The sequence below is a fragment of the Typopeltis vanoorti genome, chromosome 3 (assembly GCF_054136105.1).
Source record: "Typopeltis vanoorti isolate ZY-2024b chromosome 3, IOZ_Tvanoo_1.0, whole genome shotgun sequence".
Classification (NCBI taxonomy): Eukaryota; Metazoa; Arthropoda; class Arachnida; order Uropygi; family Thelyphonidae; genus Typopeltis; species Typopeltis vanoorti.
This window is the reverse complement of record NC_143551.1, coordinates 43,521,765-43,548,215: the sequence shown is the minus strand read 5'-3', so window position 1 is coordinate 43,548,215 and position 26,451 is coordinate 43,521,765. Positions and strand designations below refer to the sequence as shown.

Genomic DNA, 26,451 nt, shown 5'->3' with positions numbered 1-26,451 from the left:
TGTCAACTCTGCCTCCATGTAGTGTGGACCATTTCAAAAAGATAGGCACTGCTACTATCAGAGAGCAATCCTGCTGCAATGGATATCCTCCAACTTCTTAAATGGAAGGAAATCCAACTAGACCTACTAGATTGTTGATGACTTTCATCAACCAATGAAACATCATCTTGCTTATTGGGGGGGTGGGAGGTTAAAGTGATTACGCTACATATGATCCCCAGAGTAAGGGGTTCTTGCTCTCCCTCACCACCAACCTTCCCATGTTTAATGTAAATAGCAATAAAGCAGTTCTGCAGGCTGGCCACCAGATATCATGTAGAAATGAACTGAACCTGGTGCTAATGTGTTTAGGTAACTTCCTGATGCTGGTGCATAATCCTGTTATTATTTTCTATTATATATATTATTCACTATTATCCAGTCTACATGCCACACTATAGCATGTAGACTGGATGTTCTCTGTATGAGCGCCATGCAGTGGCGAGCTACGGAAATTTTAACAAAGGGCTTGTTGCATCATCGAGCAAAAAAAAAAAAAAAACGTATTTTATACAAAAACTTTTATTAATACAGCTTGTGTACAAATGCCAATCAAAAAGTATGAGGAGAGGAGACAATCAACCTGTAAAGGCTATCATTTTTAAACAAATATTTCATGACCTAAGCAAAATATTTCCATGCAATCATCTGTGTTAATTTATCTTACATTAAATAAAATGTAAGATATTTCATCTAATGATTTATTTATTTGTATTAACAGGTGCAACAGAAAGTGAAGGAAGGACCATTCAAGTACCTGTAGAATAGACAGTGCTGAAATGCTGCAGTTGTGAGATAGAGGTTGAAATGATTCACTTCAACCTCTATCTTACACATGTAGTATTTCAGCACTGTCCATTCTACAAGTAATGGATTGGTCATTCCTCCACTTTCTGTTGCACTTTTTAATACAAAAGTAGCAGCTGCCCAGCATCCCTTTACTGTGCACAACTGCAAATACATTGAACCTGCAATTCTTAAAGAAACTTCTCATTCCACATTTGCACCTCACACATGGCACTGATGTGTTTATAGGTCCTTTGACCTCTTGTGTATAAGAGCCAAACACCCATATTGGTAGGTTGATAGTTTGCTGCCAAACTAGCAACCTAATGTTCTGACATAAGGGCTATCTAAGGTAATGGTGAAGGTCAATCAACAAACTTCTTTCACAGTTGGAGAACTGTCAACTAATTAGTAACTACAAAGATGGATTCCACCATCACGATCCACAGATCTCTTTGCCTAGATCTTCTCTGAGCATGTGACTTGCAATGTTAAACTTGACATTTCCAGTACATTTGATGGGGTTTGGCATATTGAAGGCATTTGATCTACTCTATAATTGGAGTGTCAGTTTTCTCTCTTCAGATTTTGGGATTAAAAATTTGAAATGAGTGGAATTTTAATATAAGATGGAGTATGACCAGTAAGTGGGATTAAAAAATTAAATAATTTAAAGGAAGGGAAGTCAGTGGCATCCACATTATACAATGGAGAGAGAGTTCTTAGGTTTATGAATTATAGGCAATCTGTATATCTTTAATCCAAAGTTTAGTCTTAAATAATGATATCATGGTCTTTGATGACATCTCTTTATCAGTATTCCCCTATCCAACACTTTAGCTTTACTGAAAAATGCCCTCCCCACTCATCACTGATGTTTCATTTTTGCTATCCATGCTACTTCTTTTGAAAGGATACATAAACAGACAGAGGACAGCCATGGGCTCTTGCTTCTAGGCAATTTCTATATGGAACATTTTGAAAAGCATGCCCTTGATACTGCCATTGTAAAACCCTCTAAATGGTTAAGATATACTGATGATATATTCTCTCTCTTTGGCCACATGGCTCAGACAGACTCCAACAACCAGCACCCCCAGAATCCAGTTCACTATACAAAGGAACTATTCTAATCACACATCTTCCCAATTGCATCCTTTCTTTCTTAGCTTAAAGAAAACCCACACACAGGTAGATACTAACACAAACATTCCCATCATGCCAATCCCCTCAACAATATGACATTATCAACACCCCTGTCAATAGAGCCTCCCACCTTCTATTCCATTTACTCTTCCCTTTCAGTGGAACTTTCCTTTATTCACCAGATGTTCCTCTCCAATGGTTACAATGACAAAAGATTACAAATTGATCCCAACCGATGAACTGCAGTAATGCTATCACTATTTATTATCAGAGGCCTTCAGAAAAAAAAAAATAAATAAATAAAATAGCCAGAACTCCAAAGAAATATTATCTCTGCACTGCTTTCAAACTTCATCTGAAGCTGACTGCTCCACTCTCCCAAGGATCTACTCCCTCTCCTCTGTTCCAGGTGTTTAGAAGATTCCTTATACTTGCAAACTGTCTTATATGGCTACATTAGGAGATTTGCAACATCCACTTAAAAGAATACAAAAAAGCTACTAGCTTCAGTGCAACAAATATCAACTTGGAAAACTTTTCTTCCAAGAATCAGTAACAGATTTGGGAAACTAATTCTTAGGCCTTCTGCCCAACTTCAAGCTTTCAGTCTTTTTTCCACTTATTGTTTAGAGTGTTTTTGTGTATGGTTTTACAATTTTAATATTGTATCTCTGATGTCTCTGTGACAGAGATGAAATATATCATCCCTGGAAGCTGTATAAGGAGGGCGTGAGCAAGAAGCAGCTTTTTTGCATGAAGAGTTGTGAATTATTGGAATGCACTGTCTGAGAGCATGGTGTCTGCAGAGAATTTGAATGTGTTCAAGGCAAGGTATGATGAGCTGTGTGTGTGTGTGACAGGTGACCTTCTAGATGAGTCCTCTGACTCCATGGGATCTTAGGATGATGATAATATGATCCATTAAACCTAATAATGAGTTTAAACAAGACCTTAAGCATAAATACTTGACTTTTTTAAAATATTCCTGTTAATGGAGTATATCATGGCTAAAGTAGCTTAACTTGTTCTTTTCCTCATATGATTTCATTCACGCTTCATTCCTCCCCAATCATATGACAAATTTTGCAGCGTCCAATCTCAAGATTACTGTTAGCATCCTAAACACTGATAGTCATAGCATACTTTGAAGTGATAACCGAGTAACTTTTAACGTTTCCAAAATGCAGTTTTGTCTTTTCTCATAAAAGATCTTTGTTCTTTACCCTTGCCTTCAATAATGCTCTGCTTAACAGCCAATACTATCTGCGACAGCATGTAATGGAAAATACTAGGGGTCAGAGAGTGCTTGACCTAGTAATTACATCTGAGGATTTGGCTGTAACAAATATGACCACATTGCCACCAATCGGTGAGAATGATCATAGGGTCTTAACTTGGGAGGTGGCTAAAGGTGTAGAATTTTCAATTAAGACAGGGTACATGTGGAATTATCGGGCTGGAAAGTATGACAAGCTTAGGAGTTTGATTGGTTCAGTGCCATGGCATGTACAACTGCAAGGACTAGAAGTTGATAGTGCATGGGAGGTAGTTAAGAAGTGCTTGCATGAAGCAATGGCTGACTGTATACCTAGAGTCCGAATAATAAATCAAGTAGGGGTTAAATGGATGAATAGCACCATTAAGCTTGAGTTGCAAAAAAAGAAACAACTATGGAGGGAATTTAAGGAGAAAGGTGACCGGCAGGCACATGAACGGTATAAAGCGCAGGCCAGAAGGGTGATGAGTGTGGTAAGAAAAGCAAAAAAGGATTACGAAAGAACATTGGCCATGCAGGCTAAAGAGAATCCTAAACAGTTTTTTAGATATGTAGCAAGTAAAAGGAAAAATGTACATGGCAGATTGATTTTAAAGAATGCCGATGGTAGGGAGGTAACTGAATCAGTTGAGATAGTTGAGTTACTGAGTGAGCACTTTGCAAAAGTATATCATCCAGGTGGTGACATTGCAGAAACGAATAAACCAGTAGATTATACAGGAATTGTGGTTAATGAAGTGGAGGTGAGTAGTCTATTGCATAACCTCAATGTCAATACATCTGTGGGATTGGATGGTATACCAGCTCGTGTTGTACGAAAAGCAGCTAAAGAATTGTCAGTACCCTTGACCATTTTGTTTAATTTGAGTCTCGGGTCTGGGTTAGTCCCGAGCGGGTGGAAAGAGGGGAAAATAGTTCCACTGCATAAAGGTGGTTCCAAGACTGCTGTTGTAAATTACCGACCGATTAGCATATCAGGAATCATTGTCAAGGTCTTAGAGAAATTAGTCAAGAAAAGAATACACGATTGGATAGATGAAAATGGGATATTGTATGGGGGACAACATGGTTTTGTGAAGGGTAGATCATGCCTCAGTAACTTGCTCACGTTTTATAACACAGTGACGGCTGAACTGGATAGGGGTAATGGGTTTACAGTGATAGTACTGGACCTTGCCAAGGCCTTTGATAGGATACCACATGGAACCCTAATCAGTAAACTGGAGCAGATGGGTATAGATATAGGGTTGGTGAGATGGATAAGAGGGTGGTTGAAGGAGAGATATCAAAGAGTGGTTTATTCAGGAGTGGAGTCTAAAAGACGTCTTGTGACTAGTGGAGTGCCACAGGGCTCTGTTCTTGGACCACTGCTTTTCAATTTGTTCATCAATGATATTGGAAAGGATCTGAGAGGAAGTGTTCACTTGTTTGCTGATGATGCAAAATTGGGTAGAGCAATTGTGAGTGCACAGGATGTCAAAATTTTACAGGATGATTTGGATAGTTTGGAGGACTGGGCTACGAAAAATGGATGTCAATTTAATGTGGCAAAGTGTAAGGTTATGCACTTTGGGGTGAAAAGAATAGCAGCAGTATATCGCATTGGTGGAACCATACTCCAGGAGATTGATGAGGCCAGGGATTTGGGAGTGTTGGTGGATAGGGAGTTGAAGTTTAGGGGGCACATTGCAAAAGTAACTAAAACAGCTCACCAAATCACTTGGCTTCTGAAAAATACTTTAACATGCAGAGACGAACAAGTTGTTGTTCCTGTGTATCAAGCCTTGATAAGACCCCATCTGGACTTCTGTGCCCAGCTATGGGCACCAGGATTTCTTCGTGATGGGGAGGAAGTGGAGAGGGTCCAGAGACGAGTGACCAAGATGATAGCAGGTCTGTGGAATGAACCTTATGAGAATAGGTTGAAGATTTGTGGGTTGCAGAAATTGGACGATAGGCGAAGGAGGGGTGATATGATTGAGACATTCAAATTACTGAAGGGTTTTTATAAGATTGATCCAGAAGATATTTTTGAAAATATGACTGGTGGTGGGAGGACTAGGGGCCATGCATGGAAGCTGGGCAAGAGCGTGGTTGACAAGGGTGTTAGAGCTAGGTTCTTTACTTGGAGAGTGGTAAATGAGTGGAAATAAACTTCCAGAGTCTGTTGTGGGTGCTACGACCGTGAATGAGTTCAAGGAAAGGTATGATAGATACTGTGTGAATGTTGAATAGTTGTTCTTGACATGATGTTAGGGCCTCCCTCGATGAGTCTGTCGACTCCTTGGAGTTTCCCGGAACAATAATAATAATAATAAATAATAATACTATCACATCATTTCTATAGCATCCTCAACTATGCAGCCCCCTCAAAATGTTATTCTTTATCTGCCCAGTTACCAACTGTTCCAAACACAAATCCTCCCAACCGTGGAATACTGCTCTCACATAGCACACCTAAGACCCCTGTAAAAATTCTTGGTGTTCAGAAGAGTGTAGCTCTGATAATCCCTCTGACATAGTCAGTTTACAAATTGTATCTCTTCTTAAAGATATTCAGCAGAACCGACCCCCCCCCCCACACACACACACTGCCTACAACAACACAAGAGTCAACTCTCAACACTATTTTACAGTTGCACTGGTAATCTAATGAACCTGCTTTTCATTAATCTTTCATTCCATCTATTTCTGTTTGGAACAGCATTCCTCAATGAAGTATTCCCCAAGGAATTCAGCTTTACAAAACGCTGATTATTAGAGACATCCAGAAAAGTCAAGGCCTCATTGATGGGAGACTATCCATGAACCACACTAGCCATAATACCTTTTCTTGAATTCATTCCACTACTTGCATGCACCACCTCAAAAGCTAAGAAAATTTGCTATAGTCATTTCTTTTAAAATCCCACCGATACTATGAGACTGATATGGCCAATTCATTATAGTTGAACATATACTATATGTAACAGTAATGAGATACAGTAGACACTTACTATAGTGAATTTAGACCAAAATACCGATATCCCCACCCAAACAAAATTCCATAAAACAAAGGATTCATAGGAACCATACATGAAGTACACAAGATGAAATGTACAAATGCAATAATGGAAGACATTGTCAATTGGAAGTTAGTAATGATGTAACTTTTTCACTATAATAACAACTTGTACACCCCTGAGGATACATGTCAGGAATGCAATGACAATGACTAAATATGTGCACTCTATACCATTAAAATCAAAAATGAAAATGTTAACATTCACGAAACTTTATATTTAGTTATCTCAATTACCAAGAGAAAGGGAACAAAAGTGATGAGCATTAGCCTGAGAGGAGAGGAAAATGATCGACACAGCTGGTATTAACGGCAGCTTTCTAACCGGAGTGTGAGAAACCTAATGATATACAGCTGGCATAAATCTGATACTTTTCTCTTAGAACTATAAATTCAAGAAATATTGTAAAATATAAAGTATTTCTTTAATTCAGAGAAATGTTATATATCATGAAATATTTTTCAAAGTTATGAAATTTGTTTAGGTAACAGCTAATTTTGTGTTTGAAAGATCTAAAGTAAAAAAAAAATGCTACATTTCTGATCTAGAATTTTTGATCAAAACCTTGATTTTAACAGAACATGTTCCACATACTTAGTTCATTATCAAGAACTCAGGTAATGACATTAATTTAATGTGAACGTAATGTTTCAAAATTTAAACATTAATTCTACATTTTAATTTTTTGTAAATTCATTCTCTTCTAGTTTGGTCTCCCATTAACTGTTTATTTATAAATTTTTTTGTATAACTTTTTAATAATATTTTTGAAGTATGCAATATTAAATTTGCTGCATAATGATTTTCACAATTGTGTGCAGTATTTATTTTAGGTAAGGGAATGACAGATTAATGTGTAACGTCTTTGGGAATGATTCCTGTTTCATATATATCCTTATGATCTTGAATGGGTATGACTTAATTATATTTCCTGAATATTTTATTAATTCCGAGGGAATGTTATCAACACCTGGTGCCTTATTAGAAGACAATTAGTGCATATTCAAATTCATTTTGTAATATGGGTGGGTCAATTTCTTCTGCATAAAGCAGTGCTTTATCTTCTATGGCCTTGTCTAGATCTTTTCCTTTATAGGGTTCTAAGTTATCCTTCCATCTGTCAGAAATTTCTTCCTGAGAATCTATGAGAATGCTCCTATGTTTCTTCTTCTTAGGTGGCATCTTCATATTGAAGGTTCACAATTATGGATTTCCACATCACTCTATTTTCAGCCATTCTTTTGAAGTTGCCATACAGTTTAGATTTTGTCCATTCCAGAACATTGTCTATCCATGTTGTCCTTCTTCCCCCTATCTTTCCTTCTAAAATTACTGTACTCTATTCTCTGGCTGACCATTCCACTTCACTGTCTTCATTGTTTTCTTTATTTTCTTGAGTTTCAATCTCATCATCAGTTGCATCAGTCTTGGGACTGGTAGCATAGCATCCTCAAAATGCTTACTCATCATGCCAGGACTATTTGTTCAAATAACTGTTAAAACTAAGCTTAGAGATCTTTGGAACTCTTTTTTAGCTAATGGTTATGCCATGTAAAATACTACATGTCCTCTCCCCTCTCACTCCCTTGATAGAATCCTTAACTTCCTGTATATTGTGAACACTGAAATTTGTACTTTAAAAGACTAATGGTATTTTATGTATGAGTTAATAATAATAATGCAAAAGTAAAAAAGCAGATGATGAAAGTGATTGGGTTGCTGTAAAGCGGAATGAACAAATGTTAAATCTCTAATTATCCTTTAACACTGAATTAATTTATTTGTGCTAAAATGAAAACCTAACAGATTTGCATATTATAAATTACCCAAGAGTCCCAAACCTAAGTCCCAGCAACAGCAATGCTATTTTGAACTCATTATTGAATAATAATTCTACAAACCACATTTACTAGCAAAATCAAAAATCACAGATCCAAAATGTTTGGTGAAGTTAGAAATCTTCTTATTTTATTTTTGATGCCCGCAACGGTGGTGGTATCAAAATTGAGCGAGAGACCAATAATATCTACAAATGCCTGCTGAAAACAGTTTTGATGGTTTTTTTATAGCTACAAAATGAAGCTTAAGTTTACAGTGCTCATTATCAGTAATTCAATCAGAAATGTTCGTATTTTTGAATATTTACAAAAATCCTTCGACATATACCATTCAACGAGTGAAGCATAATAAGATGGTGCATTGTGACATATCACAATGCACCATCTCATTAAGACTGTATAATGTTAATTCTTTCTCCTTAACAAGGTGGAGAAAGAATTAGTCAATTTTCCAATATTATCTGAGTGATTCTAGATTGTCCCTGGCATTATTTTTTTTTTTAAAACCAGAAGTCCAGTTCTCTAGTGCTATTAGGTAAACTATCTGATCTAGCGGCATGGCCTAGTCACCAGAGCTGTTTCCTATGTATTTTAGTAATGATATTTTCTTGTGTTTGGGCAATGAAGTGGATTTTCCTTCTGATTTTGTCATTTGTTAAGTGCAGCATTGGTATCTCCAAAAATTTTCTGTAGCACTTCATCTCGAAGGCCAATAAGTCTTTTCTCTTAACTTGAGCAATGCCCAACTCTCACATCTTTATAGTAAGATAGTGTTAACAAGGGTATCGACAAGATAGTCTTGTAGTTAGCTGTTTTATATTGTCCTTCCAAAGAGACTGTAACAGGGCATGGCTATTGGAGCAATATGCTTTAATATGCTTATTGCCTGAAGACATTGTTTTTGATTTGTGAATGCCTCTTGTACCAGATGTTCATTCTCTGCTATTAAGTCAATCATCAGCCAATTTGAGATTACTGATCCCTCCACCCCCACCAATTGTAATTCCAATATCACTGTTTTCCATGTCTAAGTTTATTATATATTACAAATATAGGTTAAACAGCATTGGCAAAAGTTTGCAGCCTTGATGCACACTTTCCATTTTGAAAGGCTTGCCAATGAATTCTTATTAACATTTCTGAGGAACAGTAAAGAGTTTTAATTAGGCATACTATTTTATTATCTATTCCATACTAGTTCAGTATTCTCCACAATGCCTCATGCCATACTGAATCAAAGGTCATCTGTATATCTATAAAATTGTGACAGTATTTCATTATGTTCAACACATTTTTCTCCAATGAGATGTATTGTAAATATGTGATCTATTGTACTCTTGTTTTTATGGAATCCTGCTTGGTTCTATGAAAGTACATTTTCTATTTTCCTCTTAATCCTAGAGAGAGTAAGACTTTTGCTTGCATAACTGATTAAACTGATAGTTCTATAATCTATACATTTTTTACTATTTCCTCTTTTAGGAATAAAAATCAGAACAGAGATGCACCATCTTTAGGCCATGATTCACTTTTCCACACAGGTTGAACAGGGCATCCATGATAGGTTTTCCCCATGCTTTTAGTATTTCTGAAGTTATTCCATTTATGCCTGGCTTAATTATGATTTTCCCATCTTCAAAGAATTAACTGCTGCTTCTACTTATCTTAAAATAGGGAGGTCTCTGTCATTTAATGTCATTTATATTATGTTTTCAAGGTTATGATTATCAAGACTACTGTATTCTGAAAAAAGGTTAGCCGAGTAATCACGCCAAAACTGCAAGATTTCATCCTTTGGAGGTAAAAAGCCTACCATTTTCTCAAATGACCAATTATCATTAGTGAAGGGTTTTGTAAATCTACTTATCATTTGGAAAGCAATTCTAGGGTTGTTTCTTTGTAGTTCCTCTTCAATCTTTCCACATTCATTCATTCAGAATTCAGCTGATTTTAACTGTTTAATTTTATCTATTTAGTCACCAACTAGAGGAAATTTTTCTAAGCCTTTTTTCGACCGGTTCCTGAGCTAGTTGATCTCTGTCACGGGCTAGCGGAGTTTTTCATCCCATAAACTCAAGAAAATCGACCGTCGAACCCACACTATTTTCAGACATTAAAAATATTGTGTTAAGGATCACGAGATGGCAGCACTAGCTTGCCGCCTTCTTCACCGCATACTGATGAATCAGTGATAGCCTTGAGCCAGCTATCTCTCTGATTGGCTACCAGTGGAGATTGAACTGCCCACTCAGTCCCCAAAAGTTAGATAGGGTAAACAGCCCCGCCTACTCCCTATACGGGAACAAATAGCGTTAGCTGAATTTTATTTCTTATTTTGTTTAGTTCTTTATATTTTCCCCTGCCACTGTTATCCTTACTTATACTAGATTTTAAGCCTATGATCACACACACTGTTTTCCAAAAGCTAAGGACAAGCTATTTTTACCTGTATATGAAAAAATTTTTATGACTATAGCCAAATGTGGACATAAATTTATTGCTAGCATACCAATAAATTACATTTTATACAAATTAAATTGCAAGCAAAAGTTACACATTTCCTAAGGAGGTAGTAGTTAAGGAATTAATGCACAGTGCTTACAGAAAACTATGTGGAAAGACACTTCAAGTATGGAAAGTATCCACCTTGAATTGCGATGCAGCTCACACAATGTTGTACCATGCTGAGCACCAAGTGATTCAGGAGTTATTGAAGCAAACTGGTCCACTCCTGCAAGGATGAGGCCTTGTTTGTTTTCTGAAAAGGAATTTCAAGCAGCAATGTATCTCTAGTGTATCCCAAACATATTCTATGGGATTGAGATCTGGGGAGTGAGCTGGTCACTTGATTCGATTAATATTATTAATATCCTTGATCTCCAGTGTTTGTGTACAATATGCTGTGGCACTATCATCCATAAAATTGAATTATTTGTCTACAGCATGATGAACAATCGAACTTCATTGCAATATCATTCCCCTGCCATAGTCCCTTTTTACAAAAATTATAACTCAGTGTGTCCATTAAGCATCATTCCTCCCTACACTATGACCCCAGCATTGCCGTATCTATTCCTTTCAAGAATATTCTCACGATGATAAGCAGTACCACTTTAATGCCACATCATGCATTGTCTAGAATCAGAGGAAAGACCAAAACAACTCTCATCTGTAAAGAGTACATTAGTTCATTGGTGCTTGTCCAATCTTTATGGATACAACACCACTGAAAATGTGCCCTACGATGAGCTGTGAATAAAAGGATGCAGAGACTAGAGGAATTCGGACATAAGGCCACTTGTTGCAGATGGCTCAGCACACTTCATGGAGATACCTGCGTACCTGTACTTGAAAGGAGTCGACTTACCTTGGTATTTATGTCGATTACATTTTGCTGTTATAACCAAAATTCTGACTTCATGTTCTGTGTTAGAACGAGGGAGATCTCTTAGCAAACACATGAAATTGGTTTGAAAAGTGCTATCAAGTGACTCCTTTGCATACAATTTGTAAATCTTTGCATACGAATCTGAACGTGTACCCACTTTTTAGTCGAAACAGTCAGTTATAGAAATTGCCATGAGCTGATTCGTCTGTAGAAATGTTTGTCCTTAGGCAGACACCAGTGTAGTTGTAAAATTTCTTTTGTATTTCAGGATTTGATTATCCTGCAAGATTTTCCTATTATGGAATCTGCAGTTTCTAAAACTGCTTGGAAAAGTTTGTATTCATTTTCAAAACTTCTGAATTTTTCAAGGAAGTAGTAATGTGGGATTTATGCTGTGATATGAGATGATTGCAACTTCTCAACAATCATTTAATTTGTTTTTTGGTTAACTCTTATTTGTGTTAATTTTAGATTCAAGATAGCAATGACCATGTTGTGGTGACAGTCAAAAATCTGGGAAAGATCTAGTCTTAGGAAGGTAACTGATTCTTTATGTGTTGTCCAAACAAGTATATTATTATCCAATTAGCCCATGGAGTCAAAGCTCATCAAGTAAGTTCCCTTGTTATATACACAGCTCGTTACATCATGCCTTAAAGACATTCAAATTCCCTGGAGACATCACATTCTCAGGAAATGTATTCCAATTATTCACAACTATCCATGCAATCTAGTGGATTGAATCTTCTCAACCTTTCTTCATATTCAACATTCCAGAGATCAGAAATTATTTTGGTCAATCACCTCTGGACCCACTCCATCCTTTTGAAAATCACATCACCAAATCTGTGCACAGTAGTCCAGAGCCACAATGCAATGGAAGTAGAATTTCCTTACTTCTACAAGTCAGTGTCCTGAGCATCACTGCCAGAATGTTTTGTCCTCACAATTTTAGATCTTATCCACCATCACCCCAAGATCTCTTATTTCCCCCACATCCAACAATATATCCCACCAAGAGTAAATTCTACATCCCATCTTTGTTTTTCAAATTTTAAAACCTTACATTTCTCAAAATTGAACTAGTATCCCCACTCCCGTGCCCATTCACCCAGATTATTCAAGTCTTCTTGTAAAGCCACAACATCTGATCTACTCCTCATAGTTCGCCCCAACTTTACCTAATGTTTAACATGTTCACTCTGGGAAGTGTTTCACATGTTTATCGTATCCCACAGAACTTCTCATTACCCTTTGTGAGCTGCTTCCATGTCAGGTGGTGCTCACTGACACAAAGTTCATATGGCATGTTAGTTGCAACTCTTTCAGCAGAATTTTATTTGAAGTTAGTCTAGTGGCTTTGCGCTTCGCAACCATGGCTGAGGAAGGAGTGTCCCAGGTTCGATTCCCATCAAAGACGTGAGGAATTTGAGGATCTTCCTCAGCCATTGCCAAGTTAGCCGGTCTTTGGCAGAGCCAGTAGAATTTTTTCCGCCAGTTTATCTGGCATTTTTCATCCTGCAAGCAGGCAAACAGGCCCCGTGAACATGCGCTGCTACAGTCAAAAATATACCCCCCCCCCTCAGCGGCAGGTCGGTTGGGAGTGGTACTAACAAGAACTCGCATCTAAGTAACATGCGGACCCTGCATAGGAAGCGGGCAAAACGCATAGTGAAAGATTTGTGATTTGTCTTAATGACTAGAAAATTTGGACAAATGTTAGGGCAATTGCATTTAGTTAGATACTGTGTTTGGCAGTACAAAAAAAAAAAGTTTTGCTCGAGTCTATGTAGCTAGTTTGTGTGAGAAGAGACGTGCTTTATTAGTTGTCTCTAATTGCACTATTTGTTGACAAATATATTACACAGGCTGCAAATGTCTCTAACTTATTCAGTGATAGAATAAAACTACTTGTTTCTCTTGTGTATGCAGTATAGTGGCTGTTGGGGAGGGCATGTTGGTCATATATAGGGAAAGCTGTTTCCAAATCTTCAGACAATATACATGTAAGGAGTAAAAATTTATCCATTCCTAACTGGAAATTATCCTTCTATATTCTATAATGAACCAATCTGATGCATTCTTCTTATAGAAGAATGCATCTGATGAAAGTCAACAAACTAGAAAGATACGTGGGAAATCCATATTCTAGTGATGAGTTTCCTGAGCCACAGTCAAAAAGTAAAAAATGCATCTGATGAAGTTTGAAATTTTGAAGATGTAGTTAATAATTCAGATGATTTCACAAAGTAAGGTTTCTGAATTTTCGGTTTCAAATGAATGGAATCTGGTAAGTAACATGGCAGTACTGGTTCAGGATTCCAGTAGAGAAGATGTGCTACTTTTAACACTTGATGCAGAAAATCCACCTGCAGTGTGCTCTGTAAATTGATGACCTAATGGAATTTATGGTAAGAGAAAATAAAAGATATACAGATAAGTGCTTATCTACAACTCAGGATTGTGAAACTCCAGGTAGATAAGTGAATTCCAAGAATTAAACTTATTAAGAACAAAATCATTTATGTATATATTATACTATGAAAAAAATATATATATTGATCATTAGTAAATAAAAAAATTATCAGAAAATAAAGTGAAATACATATTTAAAAAAAAAAATACACATAACAAGAACACTAAATTGTGCAAGATGATTTGGTTCTGTCAACTAACATATATTTGCAGTGAAGGAGTACTAGGCTGATCAGGTGATCGCTCCAAATCACCTGATCAGCATTTTCAGATCATAGGATAAGCCCCTCACTATACCATACATTCTTTCTACTCCTGTGAACTTGTTCTGAGACTCAAATTATACAGCTTGGTCAAAGGAATAGCCAGTTCAGTTGAACACTTTTACATCCTGATATCCCATTAGTCCCTACTGTTGAATTCTTATTCAGTTTGTGCAACAGCTCTAACACCTCCTCCTCATTCACGTTAGTTTCTTCATACTATGTTTGGTCTCTAGAGCACGGATTATGTAAAATGGACTATGTAAAAATGAATAAAGAATTATGAAAAATATAAAATTCATAAAAAAAATCCTTAGCCCATCCATTGCACAAATGTACTATAGATTTATAACAACCTCTTCTGCATCAGTCACTCTCACACCATCTGCATTCAGTAGTTATTCTTTCAGATTCATTCCTTCTTTTACTTGCATCGATAGAATTCTTGGGGATTTGGAGATGTCTTTAAGCTTGTAGAACCAGTTTATTTTCATACTCAGATTTAGCTTTCCATACAACAGTCATAACTATTCTGGCATGCTGTTTATAATTTTCATGACCGACATTCCTTCCACATCATCCTTTTGTTACAAATCTCTTGCTTGATAAAATTAGATTACACACTGATTTCACTATTACTGCCTTATTTATCCTTTGAACTCTAGGTATACATTCTGATATTGCATTTAAGTATTTTTTAAGCCCTGCTCATGCTGATATCCTTCTCATCCAACAACTAATATCATGGTGCAGAATCCAGCATTCTCCTTAGGTGGTCACAATTTCCTGCTTTATGGTTCAGATTGTAACTATTCTGAATGGAATATTCATAAACTTAGCCACTTCCCAAGTGAGTACTGCATTGTCACTGTCGCCAACCAGAGGCAGAATCTGAAATCCCCTTTGACACTATAATCAAATCTAACACTTTTTGACCTAAAGTTCCTTCTGTCGTATGCTGGAGGAAGTTGTCTTGCAAGAGCTCAATAAATTCAGTTTCATTCTTCTAATGATTTTACTGCTACCCAATCAATGTTTGGATAATTAAAGGCCACAATTATGATTACTCTTTTTGCATCCATTCTTTATTGGGTGATGCATTTCTTCATGACTAGCAATAGTTCCACTAGGTTTGTAACAACACCCCACTATGTAATTGATCTTTGTTAACCCCCATCTCACACCAAATGGCTTCAAACTCACTGCCAAATGAAAAACTGTTATTAGCATAACAGTCATAGGTCTCAACACTAACTGGATTGAAGTCATCCAATATCGTTAGTAGTGTATTCCCTCCCCTCCTTCCTAAAAATACTATAACTAACCTTTACACTTGATACCAGTTAATATTTCTTCCTATGATAACCAGGTCTTATTAATGCCTGCAATCTGAGGTACCAACGTACTGGCCAAAGAAACAAACTCTACCCCTTTTTTTCTGATGCTCCTAGCATTCATGGACATACAGAGGCTACCTACATGTTTTTGTACATTCCTGTGTGACACAGTTGGACAACTTCAGATCTCTGTTCTTATCTAGTCTTATTTATGCAGACATATTTGCACATGCTTGATGGGTTCAAACCAAATGAACACAAAATTGAAATCGTTCTTTCCTCACAAACATTTCCATAATGCCCATTACTAAAACAGTTACATAACATTGTCGCTCTTACACACAGATTCTCACCATTTCACCTATCATAATTTAGTTTCCCTTGACTTTGTGTTAGGTCTCAACACCAAATATTAATTTTTCAAGACTACTGATACTAAATTCATTCAAGTGTAGGCCACCCATCCTTCAAACTCACTTCACACATTGAAAAACTCATATCCATTCCTTCTAACAGCCTATGCATCAAATCGTTTGCCATCATAGCCCTTCTTAATTAATTTTTATCATATCTAGGTAATATACTTACGATTTTGACTTACTCTTCATTGCTTCTTCCAACAACCATTTTATACTATCTCATACTGAACTTAGTTAAGTCTTTAGTACCTACTACAATTAAGATCTCTTTTACTTTTCTATTCTGTTATATTATAATTGTACTCATTAGCAGTATTTGAAATTATAGTACATGTTTCCAAAATAAACTACAAATCTTAATGATTTTGAAAATTTCTAATCAAAGGAAATATTTACTTACTTGAGGAGTAAGATTCCTAAGCACCAAAAAGTTAGAAGTATTATTTCTTTCCCATGCTGGAAGTGAGGGAAAAAAAAATGAATAAACGTGCGCACACACACACACAATTCTGATATTTCAGTCTTAGTACCTTCATATTGCAAATTTAATTTTAAAAAATAAAATCGATTGAAAGCATTCAACTTTTTTTGGGAAATCAATATTTATGGGATAATTTCTAAATTGCAGAGAGGGCTCTAATAAATGAAAATTATAAAAAACAGACATTAAAAGAGAAAATAACTGCATATTTAGTAATAATCATACAAAATATTCTTTCATTTAATGTTGCACAGTGTTCAGCATTCATTTCGGTAAATTATGGAGTTTTGACCTTCATATTAAGGTCATCATCTGGAGTATATATATATATACACTATCTACCAATAATTGTCCAGACACTTCTGTTATCTAAAGTTATAGAACATTCCAGGTTTGTTAATAACATAAAATCTGATGAACAGATAGTAGGAATTTCAGATGGTATGGCAAGACATGAACTTAAGTGACTTTGAGAGGTGTTATTGTGGGTTGTCACATTGGAGGCATGTCCATACATGCCATTGCCGCTTGAATGGAGAATCCAAGATAAACAGTTGGCAATATGATCAACAAACAGTTACGTTCTGGCATCACTAGTGCAGAAAACATCCATGGCAGCCACCAAAAATGGCTGAAAGGGAGGGGTGTTAAAACGGGTGGCACGCATAAACTGGCTACAATTGGCACAGACAATCCACGATGAGTTTCAGAGTGCTAGTAATACATGGCGAGTACTAATACTGTACGAAAACAAACAAGGTGGCTTATCTGGCCTGGTGCAAAGAGCATCTGGCCACTGGAAAACAGTACTCTGGAGTCCTCCATTTTAGAAATTATGGACTTTACAACCGTGTTATAAATAACTCTTAATTTCCCAATGTTTCGATCTTCATATTAAGATCATCACCTAGAGCATATGCAAATATACAGGACAAGCTGAGTTTACATTAAATACAGTAAGCTAGAGAAACAATCCAGAAAAGCTTATCCTGTATATTTGTATATGCTCCAGATGATGATCTTAATATGAAGATCGAAACATCGGGAAATTAAAAGTTATTTATAACACAGTTGTAAAGTCCATAATTTCTAAAATGAATGCTGATCGCCGTGCAACACTAAAAGAAAGGAGTACTCTGGAGTGATGAATCAAGGTTCACCTGTTTCTGGTCTGATGGCAGGTTGTGGAGGCAACCTGGTGAAGTTACTACAGTGTGGTGTACCCACAGTAAAGTTTGGTGGTGGTGGTGGAGTGGGACCAATGGTCACTGTCTGTGGTTCCATGAAGACAGTTCAGTACCCTGATATTCTGGATAATCAGGTGCTGCCTACACTGCACAAAGTTTTTATGGAATGGACCTGTTACTATCAAGACAACAATGCCCTGTGTCACAAAACTGCAGCTGTTATGGAGTGATATAAAGAGATGGGTGTTAAACGACTGCCCTGGCCAAAGCAGGGTCCTGACCTCAACCCCATCGAACACCTGTGGGACGAATTGGAGCAGTGATTGAAGTCCAGAGCACCACATCATCGATCTATTGCTGAACTCAGCGCTGCTTTGATGGAGGAATGGGGACAAATTCCATCTGATGTCTACCGTGCATTGGTGAAAAGCCTCCCCCAAAGGGTGCAGGAGGTGATCAAAGTGAAAGCTTTGATAATATTGGGTGGATATACCCAATGTTAGGATTCACCTGCTGGTATCAATTGTAAATTCCTAAAGCATCAGGACAATTATTGGCAGATAGCGTGTGCGTGTGCGTGTATACACACACACACACACACACACACACACAAGCTATATTATATTTCAGCATGCCAAAGTGACAATCATTTGATCAACTGTTATTTTGACCTCTAGTGAAAAAACAAACAAACAAACAAAAAAACCCTATTATACATCTTTCCTTAAACTTGACTACTGGGGTGCTCACAACCACCTTTGGCAACCCATTCTACTCATTCATCTCTCCAATAAAGGAATCTAGTCCACACACTCTTACTAATAATAGACAGCTCCCAAGTGTTCACACACCACAGTCCTTTGCCCACACTGCCAATTTATTTAAAATCAAGTAAGATATCTAACACATCACCTTTATAAACTATTGCCTCCCTAGTTTTGCATCATTGGCAAACAAATGAATGTCTGCTTCAAATCTTCTGCTATATCATTAATATACAAATCAAAGAGTAGCTGTCCTAGTACAGAGACCCAGGGCACTCTACTAGTCATCCTCATTCACCTTGATTCCACTCTGCCATACACCATTCTCTGATGTCTGTATCAGCCACCAGCCTCACATCCAATCTGATTTGCTCCAAATTATGTAATAGTCTACCATGTAGAATTCTGTCAAATGTCTTTTCAAAGTCTAGCAGTATCATGGTGCAGCCATTTCCTTTTTGCTGTTATAAAATATGAATAAATTACCGAGGCAGGACCCACCTTTTACAGTCATGCAATTCAGTATAAAACATATTCTTATCTGGTCATTTCTCAATTTTACTTTTAATCAACTTTTCCAAATACTTTAAACTAGAGATACTAACTGGTCTGTAATTTGCTACCTTTATGGTACTATCTTAACCTCTTTCCACTGTCTTGGAACCTTGCCAGTTGACTTAAACATTCTTATAACACATGAGCAGACACCATCCAGGCCCTCTGCTGTATTCACAGATATTTTTCTATATACTGAGTACCCCCCCCCCCCCGTTCATCTACCTCAATGCTCACATCAGCCTGTCACCTCAGTAACCCCAAAGTCACCACCTGGATGATATACTATTGCAAAGTGATCGCTTAGTAACTGAACTACTTCTTTTGCTTCTGTCATTTTCCTACCACACTAGTTACCCTTCTTGCTTGTGCAGTTTACAGCACAAGCAAGAAGGGTAACTAGTGTAGTAAGGAATGTCAAGAATGTGGAAGGAATATAAATGACCACATTTATATATTCCTTCCACAATGCTTTCTTTTTTTTGCAACTCCTGTTTTATATTGCTAGTCATCCACTTATTCCCTACTTGGTTTATCCTCCTGATCCTGGGTATGTTCTCAGATACTGCCTTAGTCAAGCAATCCTTGACAACTTCCCATGCATTAATGACATTCATTCCATGTAGTTTCTTATGCTATGGCAAAGCTCCAAGTTGCCTCCTAAGTTTGTCATAATCACCACACCTTTGTAGTTCTGCAACCTCCCATGGGAGGTTGCAGTCTTGTCATGGGAGGTTGTAGTTCTGCAACCTCCCATGACAAGACTGCATGGTCACTTTTACCTGATCAGAGGCAGAGTTACTACTGTACTTATAGATCTTCTTTTGCTATTACCAGATCCAACACTCTTAAACCCCTGGTCCCTTCCATCACATGCTGATTCCAAATCATTATCCATTAGAAACTAAAAATTCCATTTCCATTTATCAATGTGCCCTTTCTTCTTTCCAATCTATATCAGCATAGTTAAAGTCTCCCATGATAACTGCACAGTCTGCAGTCATTGTACTAATCTGCTGATGCATGTCATTCACATTTTCTTCTGGATCCCCAGGTATATAGCAGCAACCAACAATATATTTTGTTCTATTGGCCTCTATTTAATACCAGACAAATCAACCTCTTCCATCAGTTCCAGAATCTTACTTAACTTCTATTTTTAATGGTTGACGCTATCATTAATAATACCATTCGTCATCCTGCCCTATTTCTCCTATTTTCTCTGAAAATACAATATCCATTACATTCTATCTCTGTATCTATATCATTCTCTGACAATCAGGTCTAGCTGATGCAAATAATTTTCGGTCAATTTGAGCTGACCAATGCTACTCTCCTTTATTTCTGATAATTTGGGCATTTGTGTACATGCATTTCAACATTCCCTTGTGCCCACAGTTAGCCTTACATAAATCATTACCAGCCCATTTAGATTCGAAACCTGGGAAACTGAACTCAGCTCTTCATAATAATTCCTGCCCTCATACGTTGTTAGTTAGACACATACTTGATTGTCCCCCCCCCCCTCCACCAATAGTTTTAGTTTCCCTGGTTTTGTACTTCCAAACTCTCACTGAACAACATTTTTTCCAAGTACCTAACTACAAAACCATTTAAGTGTAGTCCATCAAATTCACTCCACACATAAAGCACACACCATTCCTCCTGCACAATCTTATATAAAAATTCTATATAAAATTAACCTTCTTATTAATTCTCTCCACCATCGGAAGCAACAGACTAATGATCTTTACTTTCTTACTCTTCATATTGGGACCTAATCAATAATTTAACTTAAATGTTTGCTATATTAAGGCTATAACAAATATTTATGTTAAGCTGCGGGTTCGAATCCCGCTATGGGCATGGATGTTTGCGATTGTTTTGCAAACTCTGCATAAAGAGAATCTGCAACCCTACCACTTACTCTAGCAGAAGACTTCACTCCCAGTCTTTTTTTTTTTTTTTTTTTTTTAAAGGCCTGGATTATTACAGTTCATTATAAATTATAGTTAGGACTGTAGTAATCTATGATCTTAGCTTTAATATAAAAACATTTACGTTAAATTGATTTAGGCCACCAATACTGGTATATTAAAATTATTAATGTGAATCTGTTCTCAGATGTTATAAATATGATATATAAATATATATATATATATATATATAGCTTTAATGTTCACCCCCCCCCCCCCCACTAGAGAGGCCAGCAGAATAGTGGTTGATCAAATCATTGTCACTTTGGCATACTTTGAAATGTAATATAGCTTTCATTGTAAATATAGATTTGTACTTCAGATGACCTTAATATGAAGGTTGAAAAGTCGAGAAATTAAAGTAGTTATTCCTAACATGGCAGTAGTCTTCATAATTTCCTAAAATGAACCTACAAGACATGCAACACATTTTAGCTATTTAGAAATTTTTAGTGAAGATAGCAAAAGGCACAGTGGAGAAGCCACACATCACATTTCTTAAATCACACCAGATGGATTCTGTGAAAATTAATTGAAAACAGTTAATGAAAATATAGTTGATCAAATGGCAATTCATCACAACTGATTGAAAAACAATTCAATGTCTTTTATGAATTTCCTTCATAATTTACAAAAGAGTAATTCTTGTGAAATAATTCTTTTTTTGCAAGATATCTAACATGAATGTTTTTTTTTCCCCGACCACTATATGCTACATAAGATAACAGAAAATTTGGGTTTAATAGGTCAGAGATTTTAATACAAACTATTAGCCTACATTAGTTTCGGCATGTTAACTGGTGGCTTCTTCTGAGCAGATAAACCTACACATAACAGCTTAAAAACAAAAATGAGCTTATGATAAGAAACGTGCGCTATCACCGCTTCCTATCATATTTGGCAACAAGCCCTGCTTTGCGAACTACCTTCCTTCTCTCTACCTGCACCCTCTGTAACTGGATAGCCAGCTTTCTCTCTGGTCATGCTCAGTGCATGCCATGATGGATGACACCCTCTCTTCAAGCTTTAACACCAATGCAGGAATGTCCTGTTCTCTCCATTCTCTCACCTACCCTCTTTCTGTTATACATAACTTACTCTCAATCACTACAAATCCTAGCCTATATTGGCTGATGGTGGCACTCTCCATTCATCCTACTCCTTTGACAAACCATGCAGTTCCTGGACATCCCTTACATGAAGATCAACTGCAACCAGTGGCTTAAATATTGATCTCCATATTATCCTTCAGTGGAGCTAGGATAACCAACTGTTGTGTCTATCTTTCATCCAACCTTATATTTGCTAGCTGTTGGTCGACCCCACATTCAAACATAAAGCAAATTATTATTATACTGCACCACTCTATGTTTGAATTCACACAATTATTGTGAAGGAATCAAGCATCAAATAGCACAACAACAATGTGAACTTACTATAGGCCAAACTTTTTTCTTACTTATACATAGGGTTTCCCACAAGATTCGTATTTTAATGAGTGGTGCAATGAAACTGAAATTAGGCAAGCACAAGAATAAAGTTAAACAAGATATTTAATTCTCTCACAAAATTATTCTTACATAAGAAACAAGAACTCTATTAAGATCGATACAATTAGAAAATAATTTATACATTCAATAAAGTATTAAGATTCTACTTAGCTGAGTGCATCATTTACTGATAGAACTTATATGAATTTCACAATTCACATCTGTTAGGATTTCAACTTAGTTTCAATTTAAACAATATCAATATTCAGCAAAACATTCAGAAGTTAGTTCTTTTTAGTCTCAGTGAAATATTCGCAAACTTCAATTTATCAAACACTTAACAAGCATCACCAATATTTATCAGAGGATTAAAATAGTTCTTAAAAGGCTCAATCTGGATTTTATATACGTAGTGAGATAATAACACATTTAAACAGGAACTAATTCTTCAATGAAGTTTCTCACATTAATTTCACAAGGAAATGTTTTATAATATCACTCATTCAAGCTTAACTAGCTGGCTCCAGCAACACGAAATTTGACCAAGTTCTCCGGACACAAGTAACACTATCACATGTTAGTTATAGAATAGATATTCTTACCGGTATCATCATAGCTTGCACATTATGGAAAATACAACACTTCTAGGCAACACAAAACTTATGGTATTCCCGAGTTCAATAACTTATTTGTTAAGACTTGAAAATTTATTTTCTTGCTCGTAATAATTTATCTTATGATAAATCTCGATCATATTATTATCCTTTCACTTGGGTAAATTCCTTTACAAGATGACAGGAAACTATAAATAAATGAGTTCGAAGTAAGATCCATTAAAATCGGAACAAGTTTCCAAATCTTTATTATGTCGTACGATCCCAGGTTAGATCACATCTCATGACCTTCCTACATTCTCTCCATTTTCCCTCTGGTTCCTTCTTCCTCTATCTCATAAATCCTCTCTCTTTTTCCCGCCCAAACCACCAAATTATCACGTGATCATTGTACAGTTCTCAATGCTAAGGCATGCGCTATCATGAAATAACTTAGTTTTCTGACAGCAGCCAATCAAATCACATTAGCAGAGTCCGTTAGAAATACTTTCACTTTCCGTAACCGTAACAACAAATAAAATGCACATATTACAGTTCACTTAGGATACATTTACAAGTTATATTAATAATTTATACAAGATAAAATAACTAAAAAAAAATTACAATTATTATTTCAATGAACAAATAACAGTAAATGTTTATATTATAATTTATTTAGGAGCAAACTTAGCTCAGGAAATACAATTCATGTTAAATCATGAATGAAATATTAATAATTATAAAATTCTTCATTCACAATTTAAAGGCTTATTTTTCCTCTGAAAAATTTTTCACACAAGACTCATGAGTGGAGAAAATAGACTTCTTATCTCTCTTTCGAGGTCTTAAATAATATCTAGTTTGAATAAAATCTAATTTATTACTACAGTCAATATTTTTGTATCTCTCTACATTTTTACTTGGATTCATTCTGCTTTCAGTACTGGGAATAGTTTTTCCTTTATTTTTGTAGTATGGGGGGTGTTTCATCAGAGCAGAGTCCCTCATTTCTATTTCTAGCATTGTGTCTTGATTGTCTCATGATTGGGTTTTTCATTCTAATGGTACATCTTCTGCAATCTATCATTCCCTGATAATTCCTTTTCCTTCTCCATACATTCTCCAAAGAATCTTCTAAATAGGATAGTCTGTAAGACTTGTCCTTCCCTCCTCCTTCTTGCCTTATTAGATCTTGGATGTAAACTAAATGCTTTAGCAAAGTTGATTCCAATTATCAGTTGATCTGTTTTCCCAACTTCTAATTCAGGTGTAGATATTTGCTCTTGTAATGTTAAGTCTGTGGTAGGTTTAGCTCGAGGTAAATTAGGTTTATCAGAATTTGAGTCATTGAAATCTTCAATTGATTCATTAGTAGTTGATTGTACTTTACTCGTAGGTTGTATCACATTCGCCTTACCATGCCTTTCTGTTAGTTGCTTCCATCCAATATTTGTAGGTGTATGATTTCTCTAGATATTTCTTCTTCTGTTCATTATGGATATCTCACCATAAGAAAAGTCACATGAGAAGTGATAATTTTTCATAAAGTTAGTTCCCAAAATGATGTGAGGACTCAAGTTGGGTGTTGATGGAATAATTAGTAGATCCTGCCAAACAAACAACCCAAAATTTGGTAGAAAAACCCTTACACGAGCTTTCTTATACGCCATAAAAGTCGAGTCAGAGAAAGTAGTAATTTTCACTGGTCTCCTCAATTTAATAATATTTTATCATACTCTGTGCCCTATATGCATGAGGTAGCTCCTACTGATAGTTGAAGCATTGCAACCTGTATCTAGTAAGATATTACATTGATATGCTTGGATATTTCCTCTGATTTTCATCATTGATTTATTCATCTTAAAAGAGTTATCAAGATTACTATGTACTTTGTGAGGAATCTGTCCAAAATTCAAATCTCATCCATTGTTTGAGTATGTTCCTTTAGCATCGAAACAATTCCTAGCAATATGTCCAGTCTTGTGGCATCGAAAGCATCTTGGAGGATCCTTATAGTTGGAAAAATACTCTTTCTTTGTTTGAGGTTGAGAGGAAATGGGCATCTGTAGATGAGTCTTTCTAATCCATGCACCACTTTGTCCAGATTTGCTAAAATAGGTTGATTCTGTTTTTTTTACTTCTTGTTCCACCATTTTTGTTTCCATGAAAGGTTATAGTAATAACTACCAGTTGCTTCATTACTTCATCAAAGCGATCTATTACTGGTTGATGTAATCTTTTTACTTCATGGTGAATTACGGTTTTTATTTCTTGCATTAAACTGTCCTTGTTGGATAGTTCTTCACTTTGAGCTATATGATGATTAACATTTAAGGAATTTTCTCAATTACTCTTCTTTCCCTTTTCACTTTTATTTTCCTTTCCAGTTTCAGATTGGTTTAAGGAATAATCAGTCTTATTTATAACGTTCACATGACCTACACTGAATAAGGGACAAATGCCTCCTATCATTTGTTCTTTTTCCTTGACAACTTTGAAACATTCTTCTAAGGTGTTAATTTTCTTCTTGTAGGCAGTCTTCTCTCAATTCTGGTCTCACACCTTGGCGAAACTGCTGGTAAACAGACCAATCCAAAAGAAGTTTATCTTCATTAGACACATTCAAACTGTTGGAAAGAATCAACATGCAATTATAAAACTCTGTAACACTTTCTTTATTCTTTTGTGTGATCCTCTGTAGTTTCCACAAATTGGGTCCAATACTTCTCAATCTAGAGAACTGTGAAATTAAGAAATCTTTAAACTTCTGATATTCTAATGTTTCCTTAAGCACTGGAGATGAATATAAGAACATCCTTGCCTTACCAGTCAACTTACTTCGTAGTAATATTAGTAATTGAAAATCAGTCTAGTTTGCTAATTCTCTAAGCTTTTCAACGAAGGAAAAAAAAAAAAAGATAGTACATCATCTGATTCTTCCCCTGAAAACTGAGGAAAGAATTGTTGGGGATTTACAGTGCGGAAGAATTCACTATCTTCCATTCTTGCGATAGATGCATGAGCATATCTGTTTATCAGTTACACTATAATTCATTCAATTATGAATGTCAAAACTATTTAAAAATTACTTTTCTGAGTTAAATAGTCAAAACTATTTAAAAATTACTTAACTAATTGTTTCACAACCAACTCACCATGATTCAATTAAATTTACTATTAAGTTATTTGGGATCAATTCCTAGCAGGCTATTATGTCAACAAAATTTATTTCTCGATTATCATTAATGAATCAATATCCTGTCGACCGCACCATTTTGTTGTGCCTGTCTTTCATCCAACCTTATATTTGCTAGCTGTTGGTCGACCCCACATTCAAACATAAAGAAAATTATTATTATACTGCGCCACTCTATAT

The 26,451-nt window shown here is 36.1% G+C and overlaps 1 protein-coding gene across 3 annotated transcripts in view; it reads right to left on the bottom strand.

Annotated features, from left to right (window-relative positions):
• The window catches only part of LOC150108083 (protein Gawky-like), a 328,768-nt gene that overhangs the window by 4,943 nt on the left and 297,374 nt on the right, over nt 1-26,451 (bottom strand). For all 3 annotated transcript variants that reach the window (XM_090390597.1, XM_090390595.1, XM_090390598.1), the window contains one exon: nt 16,430-16,485. In XM_090390597.1, coding sequence (XP_090246723.1) covers nt 16,430-16,485 — 56 coding nt within the window. The remainder of the gene's footprint in view (nt 1-16,429; nt 16,486-26,451) is intronic.